Below are 14858 nucleotides of genomic sequence, written 5' to 3' on the forward strand. Positions count from 1 at the left end.
CATATGGATTTATTCTCTTTATGTGAGCTTTGTGTGCAACACAGAGAAATTACAGGGCTCATCTCCAAGAGCTGCGTCTAGCACCACGCTGCTCAGGGACCACACATGAGACTTAGCTTCCAGCCGCACTATATCTGCTGCAAGACACTGTGTATATTGCATCTCCACTCTGTCAAATAACAGCGAGAAATAAATATGGAAATAATATGGATTTATTTACATGATAGGAGCCAGATGTGCACACACAAGAAATGAAAGGGCTGCCGACTCAGATATTAATAACTAGTAAAGAAAGAAAAACATTTCCTGTGAAACGTTTACGTACATTAGGTTACCCAGGGAATGATTACAAGTTTGTCATGTGAAGTGCAATCAAGACATCTCCTGTCACAATCACAATTTTGACAGGCGGGTAAGTACAACAATCACGTTAAACTCCCGTCATTAAAAGACCTCTTGCTGTTGGTGAAATACTGTAAATGCACTTACTTAGACATTAAGTTCTTTCAAGGAGAACTTTGGCCTGTGCATATTCACCTAGGTAGAGTTGTTATAATTTAATGAAAAACATTATATTACATGTTAAATAATACATATATATATATGTATATAAACCGTAACCGAACCCAAAAGTTAGCGAATTTAGCAAAATTTTTCGCTGATCCTAGTCCTTTGGTGTGTGAGTGTATGTGGTGCATGAGTGTGTGTTCATGCTTTAATGAGCCTCATCATTACCATTACTTTTCCTGTCTCCTCTAAAACATACCTCCTTTGCCTTCATCATCCTAACTATCCCCCTGAAACCCTTTAAAAAGTACCACAAACACACAACCTCACCACTCCGCTCTTCCATCATGTTTTGATGACGGGGTCTTACAGGAAATCAGGGTGCATGCTGGGGAGGGAGATAGCATTAGACGCAGCTCAGAAATGTAAACTTCACGCATCTTAGCTCAAATCCACAACATTACCGGCCCAATAGATCCCTATAATGGTGGCACTTGATGGCTTGAGAAAAATTGCTAACCACATGTGAAAGTCCCTCTTCGCTTTGGCTGATAACCAGGAGCATTAGAAGTGGCACATGCACAATGGAGAGATTGAAGAGCAGGAAGGGCGCTGGAGGAGGGATGTCTGCACTCTGTCACCCTCCTCCTTCCTTTCTCTATTCTCTCACTTTTTTCCCTCCTAAGCCCTGGGCCCAACACCGTAATGTGTTCCCAAGTTTTTTTAATAATCACTGGGACACCGTCAGTCGAGTGTGTTTGTGGTGCTAGAGGAGAAATAGATGATAAAAAAATAAATTAAGTAACGACTCCTGCAAGTCATCAGGTGATAGAGGGATATAACCGGAGGCAGTGAAGGTGCTTGCTCAGTGGTGAGATTTGAAGCTTTACAAGAAAGTCACATATAAATAAAACCCTCCTGGATGTGCCCACTGCTCGACTGGCTTCAAAGCCGCTCTCATCTGGAGCTACCTTTAACTGCACCATGTCAACAAGGGTGGAGGGGGGAGCGAAAGAGGGGAACAGCAGAGGAGTGGAGGAGTGAGACGTGTTGAAAGGACAAGAAGTGAGAGAGGGGGGCAGAGAGACACAGTGGATGTGTTTGATGGAGATGAATTGACTGCTGGAATAATTTTGTGCACCAAATTTCCCTGTTTAATTCACTAAAGCTTTTGGATAACTGTGTGTGTGTGTGTGTGCGGTGTGTGTGTGTGTGTATGTGTCTGTGTCTGTCTGTGTGTGTGTGTGTGTGTCTGTGTGTGTCTGTGTGTGTGTACTCATTCTCTTATGGCCTTTTCTAGTATATACCCTGACCTTGTCTTGACCAATAGACCTCCTGGGGTGTGAATTGTGATTCGGTTGAGGTTAGGGTTATGCATGCATTGGTCATGGTTAAGATGAGGGATAATGTTTTGGTTAGGCTGTTAACCCCCCCCCCCCACAAACTGTCCTTAAGCTCGATACTTTCGGAGCTGTGAAACAATTAAATTGTCCAAATTTTTGTGAGAAAACCGTTGCATCATTTTGTGGAAAGATTGCAGTGATCCCAACTGGGAGCTGACATCATCTCCTTTCCTCGTTTACAAAGCCATAAAGAACGGCTCTGTTCTACTTTCATCCAAGAAAATTGGAGTATGACACTTTGACTCTGAAGAGATGCCTCACACTGGTTATCAGTAGATTTTAAAAAGTGATGGTACGCTTGATAGAAGTGGATTTTCCAGAGCTCTGGACTGACACTGTTTACCCTCCTCATTGTCTGAAGTATAGTGGGAAAGGAAAGTGGAGCATGGGACTGATTATTCAAACATGCTGCTGCTGACATTATTGTGGGATGAAATTACAGAGCACAAGTGGACGCCTCAAGCACCTCACCACACTATTGACTGATGGTGCTTGTGTACATTGGCAGCATTGAAAGTATGGAGGCAGTTAGTTCTCATCATCTATTTGTCCAATCACCTCTTCCAGCAATTGACCCATTTTGGTGTTTAAAGGATAGCATGTCAAAGCATCTCGTTCCCAAAAGGTTCATCTATCAAGAGGCATACAGAACATTTATAAACTTCCTGAATTGGACAAAATAACCCTAACCACCACTTAAAGACTGCAGTAAATCATGATGATGCATGATTCATTTATATAATATAATAATATAATATATTTATATAATGACTCAAATGAAACAGATCAAAAGAGGGAACAGTTAAAATGACAAAGGTTTTACAAGAGCCACTGAAATGGTTCTGCGTTGCACCTTTTGTCATTTTCTACAACAGCATGTCTGAGCCGATTCGTGACCTCATCAGAATAACTGCACTTATACATGGAGGCTCATCTACATCTTTGCTAAGTTTGTGTCAAACCTGATGGATGAGAGTCAGTTCCGGCACTAAATCTCTAGACAGCTTCCTAAATGACCAGATTTTGTGTGTGTGTGACGGTATGCTATCAAATACCACTTGAAATAAGTACTATCGCCATCATATGAACCACATCTTATACCTGCAATTTGGTTGAAAAGCAATAATTCCGATACCACAATTAAGATCATTTTTTGCAACTCATACAGTGGCAACGAAACAGTGACACACACAGTATTTGTGCATTACTTTAAATACCAAAAGAAAGGAAGATAGAAAATGAGAATAAAGTCAGAGATTGTAGTGTGTGGGCATCTTCACCGTGCATAATGGTGCAGTGGTGCAGGGTTTCTCTCACGTTCATGTAACTGGATTAATTTTACAGACAGCATTAGTAAAAGTTCAATAAAGGCTTTGTAATTGCCCTTCCAGGATGACTGAAAACATTTAAATAATCATGACAAATGACTGCTATTAAAAGAGACAACTACAGATTGATCACTAAATAAATATGTTTGGAAATAATACAATTTCCCTTAAAATTCCCTAAAAAAATCACTCTATTTAGATAATAAAAACATTACATTGTGAAATTGGCGGAAGATGAGAAAACCAGCAGAAATGACAGTGTCACAAATCAGGAAATAGGAAAAGGAGTCTGTCGGCCAGCTCATACCGTAGCAGTCCCACAGCCAAGAGAGCAGGCAGACAGCCAGGCAGACAGCCAGCTGTCTAATGAATCAATCAGTTATGTAGACATCCTGTAATCCAGTGACTCATTCAATCACAAGGATGGCAGGAAGTGTAGTGGCAATTAGGCTCTGCTAACAATTTTGAAAAGAACGGTGACCTAGAAGTTGGGATAATTAAGCAAGAAAAATACTTACAAATTTGAAATGTTATCTGCAATGTAGTCCATGTAATTTTGAGTAATGTGCCTCCCAACATGCGTCAACCACTGTATGCTCCTTTTACTGAAGTTACTGAGATTTAGATTCCCCTGTTTGAGTTGGAAGAAATAGAGAAATGCTGCTTGCTTTCAGCTGCTGGGTAACACTGCAGAGAATGTGGGGAGAGGCAGGAGAGACACATGTGGTGGTAGAAACTGAGATTTATATCGATGGGACACACTATGGTGCCTTTGAAGCTGCTGCTATGGCTTCCACAAACGTGGTTTCATGCTTACTGTGCCTCCTCCAGAATCCATTAAAATACACACATGCAAGCCAGGGGACATACACATTTTGACTGTGGTTTTTGAGGGTTGCACAAACAGGAAAGTTGAAAAGTGTCTTAAAGTTGCTCCTTTATTCTTATTTCTCCAAAGAGGTGTTAGCTTATAGCGTTACTCATCCCGATCAGCTTCATTGAACAAGTGTTCTAACAGTGTGTTCACTATGTTGTTACTACAATGAGCAAGACAGAGGTGTATTTTATCTGTAAGGAAACAGTTATACTGACCCCTTAGCAGCCTATACATTCTTTTAAAGGAAGGTTTTTAGGGAATGACTGGACTCAACGTGCAAAACACAGGAGAAACATCAGTTTAGTAGATATAAAAATGTATTTACAAGAACAAAATGTGCTGACAAAGTAAATATTGCAAGCCTGTGCTACAGCAACAACAGAGGGAGCTGACAAGCGAGGAATACTTAAGAGTCTTTGATCCAGAGAATCTGCTACTGAGGTAGAGAGTGTTCCAGGACAGAGCGAGGCAGAGTGGCCGGACCGCTCATGGGCAGAGAGTGCTGACGAGGTGAGTTGGTGGGTGAGTGCTGAGAGGAGTTAATTAACCCGAGCACAAGAAACAACAGGTTAATATAAGGAGGGCAGGCAGGGGACATAAAGACAGATCCAACTAGAATGGCACTCAGTGGAGCGCATACCTCTGCCAATGCCCAACAGTCCCCTTAAATTTAAACAAGCCTTATAGCTGAGGCCACATTACGTTATCTCAGCTACACATTTGTGGGTGTTACACGTTTTTTAACCCCAGAGGAAACCACATTTTAATCTGCTAGATATTTGGAGTGCTACCGAATTGGACACACTCATATATATTTGTCCCATAATTGTGTCTGTCCTAAAAAATTACTGGATCTGGACCCCTTTGTCCTGATTCATGCCAAAATCTAATCGGGTTCCTCGTTGGCCCATGTCCCTTTCTCCCATCCTGGAATAAATGCAGTACGTTTTGGGTAATCCTGCAGACAAACAGACAAACCAAAACACAAACAATTGGACAGAGGTGAAAACTTGGCGGACGTAAAAAAAAAGCTAAATGTATGACAATAAGTGGTGGTCGAGAAGAGGATTCAGATCAGGTGCTCAGTAGTCCTGCCGGGAGCTGCAGGAGACCGGAAGCCACGCCCAGCCAGGCACCCACACAGACAGGAGCAGCAGACAGAATGAGGGCAAAGCACAAACACATGCAGGCGTAGATCAAAAAAACCACCAAAGTAAACAGAAGAGTCCACCATCCCAACAGGCATCGTTACTCAGTGTCAGTTGAAACCTCCTGGTGAGTTCAGACCGTGCTGAAGCTGTGTGTAAACAGGGCCTCATCTTTTTCTCCGCGCTCTTATTTATCCTCATGGAGCTGTTGACAGCATTGGAGGAGGATGTTTTCTTTAAAAGAAATAACATGTGTGCATACATGTTTGCACTCTCTTTGTATGCACATGACACTGAATTACTCACTGATGCTGATCTGCCTGTTTTTCCTCCTCAGTCTCGACAAACATCTGGTTCTATGAACGATGGTTTAGGCAGTGCACAGAAGGAACGATGCTTCCAATGAGACACAGTAGAGATGAGCTGATAGATGGTTCTAACAGATAAGGGGTGTGTGTGTTTGTGTTTGTACTGCTGCGTCCATATTTCTTGTCCCTTAGCTGACAAAAGAAAGACAAATACACAAACAGTTGCTGTTTTTTTAATCACTGTCTATGTTAGATAATCTTATCTTGGCCCTAAAAGGAAGTTATACACATATGAATCATTCCCTCTTATTGTCAACACAATATTACACATTGTCATACAACAGCACCACAATGTAGTATAATAGTTATAAGCTCCAATATAGCCGTCCTTTAGATCAGCTTTCTCAATGAGTACTTTGGCTATTTGTGATACTTGTTGACTCTTAAATTAAATGTATTCTGTTGCGTATCCTTTTTTTTTTTTACTCATAGCAATAAGTGAGATAAACGATCACATTGGATTAAAGGAACGCCATTTATTTTATCATACATGTTCTGATTTTAAAGGTTTACCTATTCTGCCTTTACGTACAAGAAGAGATACCGTCTGTTTCAAATCATGCAATCGTCACTGGACACACTGCCATGCGTCCTTTATGTTGGCATGGTTGTTAAGCAACACAGCCACTAGAGGGCACCACAGAGACGAGTTTCTGACTGCAAGAAACATGGTAAGGGTGGAGGAGGTTGTATCGCTCTTAAGAAAGAGCCAAAAGTGACTAGGTTGTAAACGGCTTGTGGTTCAACTAAGCTACTTGCAGTCTCTCCTCAGAAAGATCTTCTTCATGTCATATGCCTACCTCACTGGCACTGTTGGCTACACTGCCCCCTATGATTTCAGGTGGTAGTGCTGCATTTCATCAGTTTTTTTCTGTATTCATAAGCTTTCAACAGACGTTCACAAATGTGGACAAAATGAATGCTGAATGTGGACAGAAGGTTCTGTTGGTTTCTGTAAATGAGGAGAGACATTTCTAAAAAAAAAAAAACGATTTTATATAGTGTAAATATTTTTTATATAATATGTTTCTCTCTCTCTCTCTCTAACATACACATGTATTCAGAGAAGGACACAAAATGACCTTTTCAAAAAGTCTGTTGTAGTTGATGAGAGAGTAAGAATTATAAAACAACCAACAAAAGTCTGCTCACCTACAAATTTTTGGGCCATGCAGAGCGGAGTCATTTTCCCAACTGTGTTAAATATTTTATAAAAGTATCTTGTGCAGCGAGAAATCAACAGGAAAATTGTTCTGAAACACAACAATAGATTTTTCTCTGGTAACTTAATGGCTCCTCCATGGATGTTTCCTGTATGAAACCCTGAATACCTTCCGCAGGTGGAATGATTCACAAAGGTCATGTTTTAGAAGCTATTGAAGTCAGTGATACTGAAGTCATGGTTTCACTTATATTTGGACATTTTTCACAGCCCACATTATGAGAAAAAATTCATCTGTGCCTCCTGGTTGCATTTATCCTTCAAAAAGGTTCAATTCATCTTCCCACAGGCAAATCTGCAATAGTTTCTCATGAATAATTAACTGCATGAACTTAGAGAAAATATTTGCATAAGTGTTATATTTCAATTAATGAGGCTGTATTCTAGGTTTTCAGATTCCGCAAACTTTATTTACTTTCACCAAAGAGTTTATGTTTTCTTCACAGTTTGTTTGTTTGTGAGCAGGATTACACAAGAACTATGAACTGAAATGAAGGATGTGATATGGGCCAAATGAAAACCCATTCAATCTTGGTTAGGAACTGGATCAGGGGGCGGATCCAGAGATTTCTATAATGTTGTGAGATTTCACAACATTTTCATTGACTTCTCAGAAAATAATTGCTGGATCTTGATGAAAAAAACAATATATGTTTAGGTAACATCTATGAGTGTGTTTTATTTTTAGCAGTTTGATTGAATTTAAAGTTACCGTTGGGCCTTAGCGGAGGTGTGCACTCTACTGAGTGAAATCCTAGTTGATAAAGGCAAAGATATTTTGCATTATTTTCTATATTTACAAAGCACACTAGAACACTGAATGGCCCATTGAAATTCAAATCTTGAGAAAGTGAATCTGATAACAAATACACATAAAGAAAGCATCAGTCCATGATGAACAGGTTACAGTTCAGACTTTGCCCTTTTGTACTTTACATTTTTTTTTATCTATGTTATCTGATGAATCTTCAAAAAGAGGAGACCTGATGAAATACGTGGCAGGTGAAATGAAAAGAATAATTCCATTAACACTCTACATGTGAGCACAGTTAATGTCAAACCAATCTAAAAATCCGAAAACTAGAACAGCTCTTGGAGAGAGTAACACCATATCTCGCCATGTTGGATCCGTCTGCTTAACTGGATCTGCTCCAAAATGCAATGGGTCCTTCCTTGGGTTATGCTGCACCCCTCCACAAAATATCATGGAAATCAGTTAAGTAGTTTTTGCGTAACCCTGCAAAGAGTCAGTCAAACTGCAAACAAAACATTACCCGAGTCATTCTACATAAAGTCCTACAACATAAAGAAAAGACCTGTAGGAGAATTATATACTGGCAAATACGGCACAAGGATCCTTTGTATAATTGTGTTATATATCTGAATAGAATATACAGTATATCACTGTTGTTGTAAAACCTGATGTCAACAACAAGCACATCCTCTGAGAGAGATGCAGTAAACCCAGAGAGATAACACAGTTGAATTAAATCAAATGCTATCAGCCATGCAGAAAAAAAACAGGGCCTGAAAGGAAGTTGGCAAAAGCGAGACTACAGTGGAGGAAGAGAGCGAGATAAAGGGAACTTGAGATTATGTGGGTGTCACATACATTATTGAGTCTGGGCTGGAGGAGGTGGGAGCGGGGGGGGTTGGGGCTGTTGGTGGGAGCTGATGTAACGGTGATCCCCCGCTACAAGGATGAATGGGGCTAATTTCTGGCAGGCTTCAATAAAAGGCAGCGAGGAAGAGCTTGCACGCTGCGAATCAATCGTCGCTCTTTGTGTTTGTGTGCATTTACCCAAATATGTGTAAACGCAAACTTGTCAGTGTTTATTAATAGGAGGTACAGCACCCTATCTGAGAAGAAAAGCAGGATAAATGTGTGAAATATTTATCTATTTATTGTAAAGGCCGGGGTCAGAGTGACAGCCACTTTCCGAGCTCATGGAAAGCAGAAGACAGTTCGCTTCTTTACTGTAGCACAACAAGACTTCAGAGGACAAGGCGATAAAAGCTGTTTATAACACGAGACGGGGATAAAGAGCTTTTATATTTGAGGACGGACAAGCCACTTTTCATCCTAATGTGCTCCGGGCGGCATTAAATCCTAATGGGACGGCCTGACAACATTTGTGCAATCTTTTGCTAAAAAGACGTGTTTCACATTTAATTTATTGCAACAACAGGTTACATTTTTTTGACTTGTGTTCAAAACACCGGTGCCAGATGGTGTTGTTGAGAGTGACTGTGCATTAAGACATATCCGGAGCTGACGACAGGCTCCACAGGCCACTGTTACCTCAATATATGAATATTATCATATCGCAAAGATCCTTCTCATGCATTCCAGAGCAAACTGTAGATCCAAATCTCAATTCTCCATGTGAAGATCAGATTTGTGCCAAAGCATCAGATCAGCTCTGTTAATCCAGACATAATCTTTCAGGATGTGCTCTGCTGTTATAACAGCTTTCTTCTCCTGCAGCAAAGAATCTCCTCTATGTGCTGATGTCATAGGTTTTCATGTTCTCTGTGCACTTGCTTGACGTCTTTCTTTCTTTCTTTCTTTCTCTCTTTAAAGGTGGGGAGGTACCCTACACCACCCTGGCTACGAGGATGATGATGGGCTTCTGGTGGATGTTTGCTCTGATCGTCATCTCCTCGTACACCGCCAACCTAGCAGCTTTCCTCACCATCACACGCATCGAGAACTCAATACAGTGAGTATCCACCAGATTTTGTCCTCTGTTGTCCGTGGTGGCGTAGTATTCACTGCAGGTATGCTATTGCACATGCACACACACATAGACAATCACACAGTCACGCAGGATTCACACACATATGCATTCCAACAGCATTTGACGGACTTGAGCGTGCCCGTTTCTTGCTTGGGACACACAACATAGCCAGTTTTCATGCTAACATGCGGTGCCATCTATCAATACAATGCTAAAGAGTAGTACACATTGCCCATATGCAACGCAAGCGGTGCAGCCGACGTGACTCAACGCGACTCGACACAGCGCAATGTAACACAACACAACAGAGCATTAATGCAGTGAATGAGCAGCCTTTTGGTCAAAGCCTCCAACGCATTCGTGTGAGTCCTGTGTTACATGCATATGTGTTCCAGAGAGAGAGAGAGAGAGAGAGAGAGAGCAAAGCAAAGCAAAGCAGAAGTGAGAGGAAGCAGTTTTTTGCATGTTCCTTTCAGATTGGATGCAGGGAATGAATCAAGGTAACAGGCAAAATCCTTCCACCTTAATTACCGTGCTTTCACACACACATGAAGTAACACACACAAACACACATGCACTTTATTTCCCTCAGCTCCGTGCCCTCTGTTTATCTCTCCGTGTGATAATGTGCTCGCCAGCTTCTCTCCTGGTGGCACCAGGAAACGCTCATCTCTCATTGGACTAATCAGCGCGCCAGAGCATCCGCTATGCCCGGCAGTGCCACAGTTAATTGTGCTTAGCTTTGGAATAAACAACATTTATTTCTGTAAATCTAATCACTAGCTTTTTCTTAATGTGTTTCCGTCCGTTTGTGTTTCTGTCGAGCTCTTTTCTGCTTTACTTTTGATTCTATTCACTCTTCTTTGATCGCAGTCCTTCTGTCCAGTCCCTCAGAAAATTAAGAAAGAATAAATTTCTTATTTGCTTTTGGTTGTCCTGTTTGTTCATTTTTTTTCCTCTGTCAACCACAAGTGCCTCTCAGTTTGCCGCCTCATTCAGCATCTATTTAGCTAATTAAGGATTTCCATTCATTTTAATTTGGTATTTTAATGTGTTGACTCTTCTGTGGTAATTACACCTTAACAGCGGCACCCTCATGGCCCTGGGTCTCTAAAGTTGGGTGTTGGGAAGAGAGCGAACAAACCCAAAATAACCAAACCTCAACAGCATAACACAACCTTCATGGAAGCATGCACTTTTATCTATTAATACTTGATTAACATATTATGCAGACTGAATAAAAGTGAATGCATGTATTTGTCACTGATTAAGGGAGTGAATTAGTTAAGTATGGAAAAGCACAAGCAAGTAAATGCACCGGCAGGAGAGGAAGAGACGGGCAGGGGAAAGTCTCAGTGAGCCGTCAGGACAGACAAGGTTTTTAAGTATTAATGCCCTTGTTTCATCCTGGAAATGAAATAACAAGTGAGCGTTCAGAACCCTCTCTGGACTATTTCACGCTTGGATGTTTTCCCTCAATTTCTCTGTGAATCCTTGAGGAAAACAGTGAGGGATGGCGGCGGAAAGTGGCAAAGAGACGGAGCAAAAGAGCAACAAAGTGAGAGACAAAAAACGCCATAAACATTATGAAGTGGAAATGAAGAGAGGGAGCACATGGAGAGGAATAAAGAGTGAAACAGATTAAGAAGGAAAGTGGAGGAGAGAAGCAGAGGGTAGGAGACAGAGTAGAACGAGAGAGTGCAGAGGAGCAAGGCAATACAGAGAGGAAGAGTATTGGGTGATGAGTCAGAAGGAGAAATGGATTTAAAGAGGTAAGAAAAATGGCAGCACCTGTCAAGAAAAGGAAGAATAAAAGAGGATGGACTGGACAGGATGTGAAGATTGCAAGACAGACAGTGTTAGAGGATATAAAGATTAGTTTCCAGGTCCAATCTCATATAACAGATTTCATATTTTATCGTTTCTAAAGTTTCCCAAATAAAGTCAATCAGATGTGTTTTTTCATGCTTGTGTGTACCTGCGTGTTCATGTGTGTGTGTGTGTGTGTAGTCTTATGTGGGTAGGTCACATGAAGTCATCCACTGCCCTGCCCCTTGTTCTGTTTAGTAAACGAAAACGATTTGTTTATTTATTTACAGAAAATGTAGCAGTTGTTAGTGACCAAAAATAACATATAAAATGATAACGAAGCAAAATCAGATTTGATGGACTGTGGCTTGTTCCTCATTTGTACTTTGCTTCGGGCAAAAACATTTCCCAAATGACTACATTTAAATGTGAAGTCTCACTTACTGCAGCAGTGGAGCATTTGTTATATTAATACAAAATAATAAATAAACTAGCATATATTGTGAAATGACTTCACAGGTCACAAACTCTTCCAAAATGCACATAATTAATAATCAAGCCATTATAAATAGCACTTGCGCAGCACTTATAGTCAGCCTATGTTAACCATGTTTGGCTGCTACATAGCTTCGCTCCACGTAGATGCTTGTTGTTGTTTGCATGGACGTCTGCAGTGCTTCAAAAGACATCCGTTGATGCATTTGTACATTTCCGCGAATTCATTTCCCTCCAGAAGCACAAAACCAAGGTCATCTTTGTCCTCTAGCATCTGCAAAATTAGCAGCTCACCAAACTCCTGAGGTTGCACAGCAACCAAAGTCAATCGAAAATTATGTTTTCCCTTGAGTACGGTTCCCTTAAAGGTTTGACCGGTTTTAAATTTGCTAAGCTTGCTTTCCTAAAAGCATATTGTTACATACAGCTTTCAAATGGGAACCACAGACATAAACAGATGCACACATACTCAAGCCAAGTTCATTTTTGAAGCACAACCAGAGTTGACCAAAGTGCTAATGAAAATAGGAAGAGAAGCAAAAGAATGAAATAATGTAAAATAGAATAACATAGAATAAAATAAAATATTTTAGTTTAGAACATAGAACAAGATGGAGAATATCCCCTGTTTGTTTGAAGGTCTCCAGCACTAGTTAAGATGCTAATCACCAGTTGATGGTTCTTACTGACCACCAGCGGATGTTAGGGACATAGCTGCAGTTGTGTACCGTAGGGTCATCAGGTGCTTCAGCATTATATATATATATATATTTTGAATAGTATACTCAGAATAATGAAATATATTCATAATAATATTCTGTTATGATGATGATCTCTCTCAGGCCTTTCTCTCTGACTGTGACCCTCTCTCACTCCCTATCTCTCTCTCACACACACACACACACACACACACACAGACACACATACTGACTACTTGTCATGAGATACATTCAGCTGCTGTTCACTCCATTTACCTGCTCATTGAGCTGCTTAGGGGGAATATAATTGTTTGCGAAATGAGCTAGCATACACACAGGACGGAAACATAAGTGGTTGTGCACACACACTCAAACACACACACACAGGCATTAAATTCACATGAGACGTCACAAAAAGACAAACACATGATTCATGTATGCAAATCGACATGATACAACTCAAACATTAATAGATCGGGAGAAAACCAATGTCAGTGTCTTTATATTAAAACTCAGATATTTAATAGTGTTTGGAGACAAATTAGGTGCATCCCTGTTTTCAGAGATACAGTAAGTAAATTCCACACTGATGCATTTTAACTTCAGCAGTCGCAGTTCTTATAGAGTTCTAAAAATGCTCAAGTCTTTGAGCAAACTTATCAGTCATATAAAAGGAAGAATATTCTTTTTAATGGTTCCACTTTCAACTTTAGAGCATTTAACTTTAGAGTTTGAGCTTTAGTTTGTCTATTGAAAGCTGAATCTGATCTGCATCTCAATTTGAGGCTGCGTAGTTTCAACCTCTGTGGGGAATGTCAGTCGGGCCTGGTCTGCCTTCATTCAGAAGCTGTTAAAGAGCCCATGATAAGGACACCGGGATGTTATGAACATAAATTATCCTGTTACCTTATTTGGATATTCCATTTAACATTTAGTGGGTCACGGTGGACAGAGTGTATGTGACTTTACACTTAAACTCCAGATTCAATCAATCAAAAACCAGATTGTAACCACTCCCCAGAGACCCATTAGGGCTCCTTCCAATAAAAACAGAGGTCAGCTGGGGACTCACTCACACTTTAGGTTTTCTTACCGTCTCTTCTTCTCTTTCTCTTTTTAGGTTTAACACTATCTTCCTTCCTATTTCCTGTTTTTTTTTCTTTGAGTAACTTCTCTTACAGCATATTTTACTTTGTCTTCAAGCGAGTTGTGGCAAGTTGCCCACAACAATTGTGCCTTTGAAGTTTGGTTTTCCTTTTTTTCCCTTTGTAACCATTACCACGACTTCTCTTTGAACATGTTGGAATGTTTTGTGTCATCCCGCCAACCTCAATGTCTTTTAGAAGTTTTCTATCATTGTCGTCATTAGTACCTGTTCCAACATAGCTTGTCAGAAATATGTTGGCCATAGGCCTACTCCTGACAGCCTGAACAAGAAACCAACAGAGCCCAAAGTGAAGAGTCTGCTGTCAGGCCTTAAACCCTGAAACAGCTTAGATCTGGCTGAATCTCTTTACTAGACAACCAGTGAAACTTCCATTTCATTCCAATTCAATTTAAGGTTCCTGGCCCAACAAGTTTTGCTTTGGGTTCCAGTCAAGGACGTCCATTTTTTTCTAATCCTGCTAATAATGATTTGGTTACTAGGGTTATTGTCCTTAAAGTTGAATTCATAGACATTAGCATCTCTAAGCATTATCACCATAAAACTGCGCCTTAACATATTGTCTGCCATCGTTTCCCAACTATGCACATTGCTCATTTCATCTCAAATCAGAAGGCACTCACAGACAGTCTCCTTAAATTCAATCAGGTTTCACCAAATTTCCCACTCTCATAGATATCAGTGCCCGATATATCCGTTTTTTTTTTCATAAAGATCCATGAATGATTCTTTTGGAAATTGTACAAAAAGGGGTTGAAAATCACAACAGTAAAGAAAATCGCAATATTAAATAAAGTGAAAAAGTAAATCGTTAATTGCTGATTTACCCTGTTTTTGTCTTTGTGTTTCTTTGAAGTTGCAAACAAAGATTCATCGAATAGAAACTCACAGCTTCATATCTGAGTCTGATCTAATTACAGTATCTAAATTTGCTCCAGTAGGAGCTGATGACCCTTTAACCCTTTCCACCCTTTAGTGCGTGTATTCAATTACAGATGAACCACCGGATACTTGACTCCAACCTGTATGCAAATGTCTGTTACCCCTTTTTTTCTAATCTGCATTTTTTTGTCTTTGTAAAAGTCTTCTCTTATGTC

The 14858-nt window shown here is 40.3% G+C and overlaps 1 protein-coding gene across 2 annotated transcripts in view; it reads left to right on the plus strand.

The window, feature by feature from the left end:
* The window catches only part of grid2 (glutamate receptor, ionotropic, delta 2), a 441472-nt gene that overhangs the window by 367263 nt on the left and 59351 nt on the right, over nucleotides 1-14858 (plus strand). For both annotated transcript variants that reach the window (XM_035167013.2, XM_035167012.2), the window contains exon 12: nucleotides 9438-9576. In XM_035167013.2, the coding sequence (XP_035022904.1) occupies nucleotides 9438-9576 (139 nt within the window). The remainder of the gene's footprint in view (nucleotides 1-9437; nucleotides 9577-14858) is intronic.

This window comes from Hippoglossus stenolepis, chromosome 9 (assembly GCF_022539355.2).
Source record: "Hippoglossus stenolepis isolate QCI-W04-F060 chromosome 9, HSTE1.2, whole genome shotgun sequence".
NCBI classification, from domain to species: Eukaryota; Metazoa; Chordata; class Actinopteri; order Pleuronectiformes; family Pleuronectidae; genus Hippoglossus; species Hippoglossus stenolepis.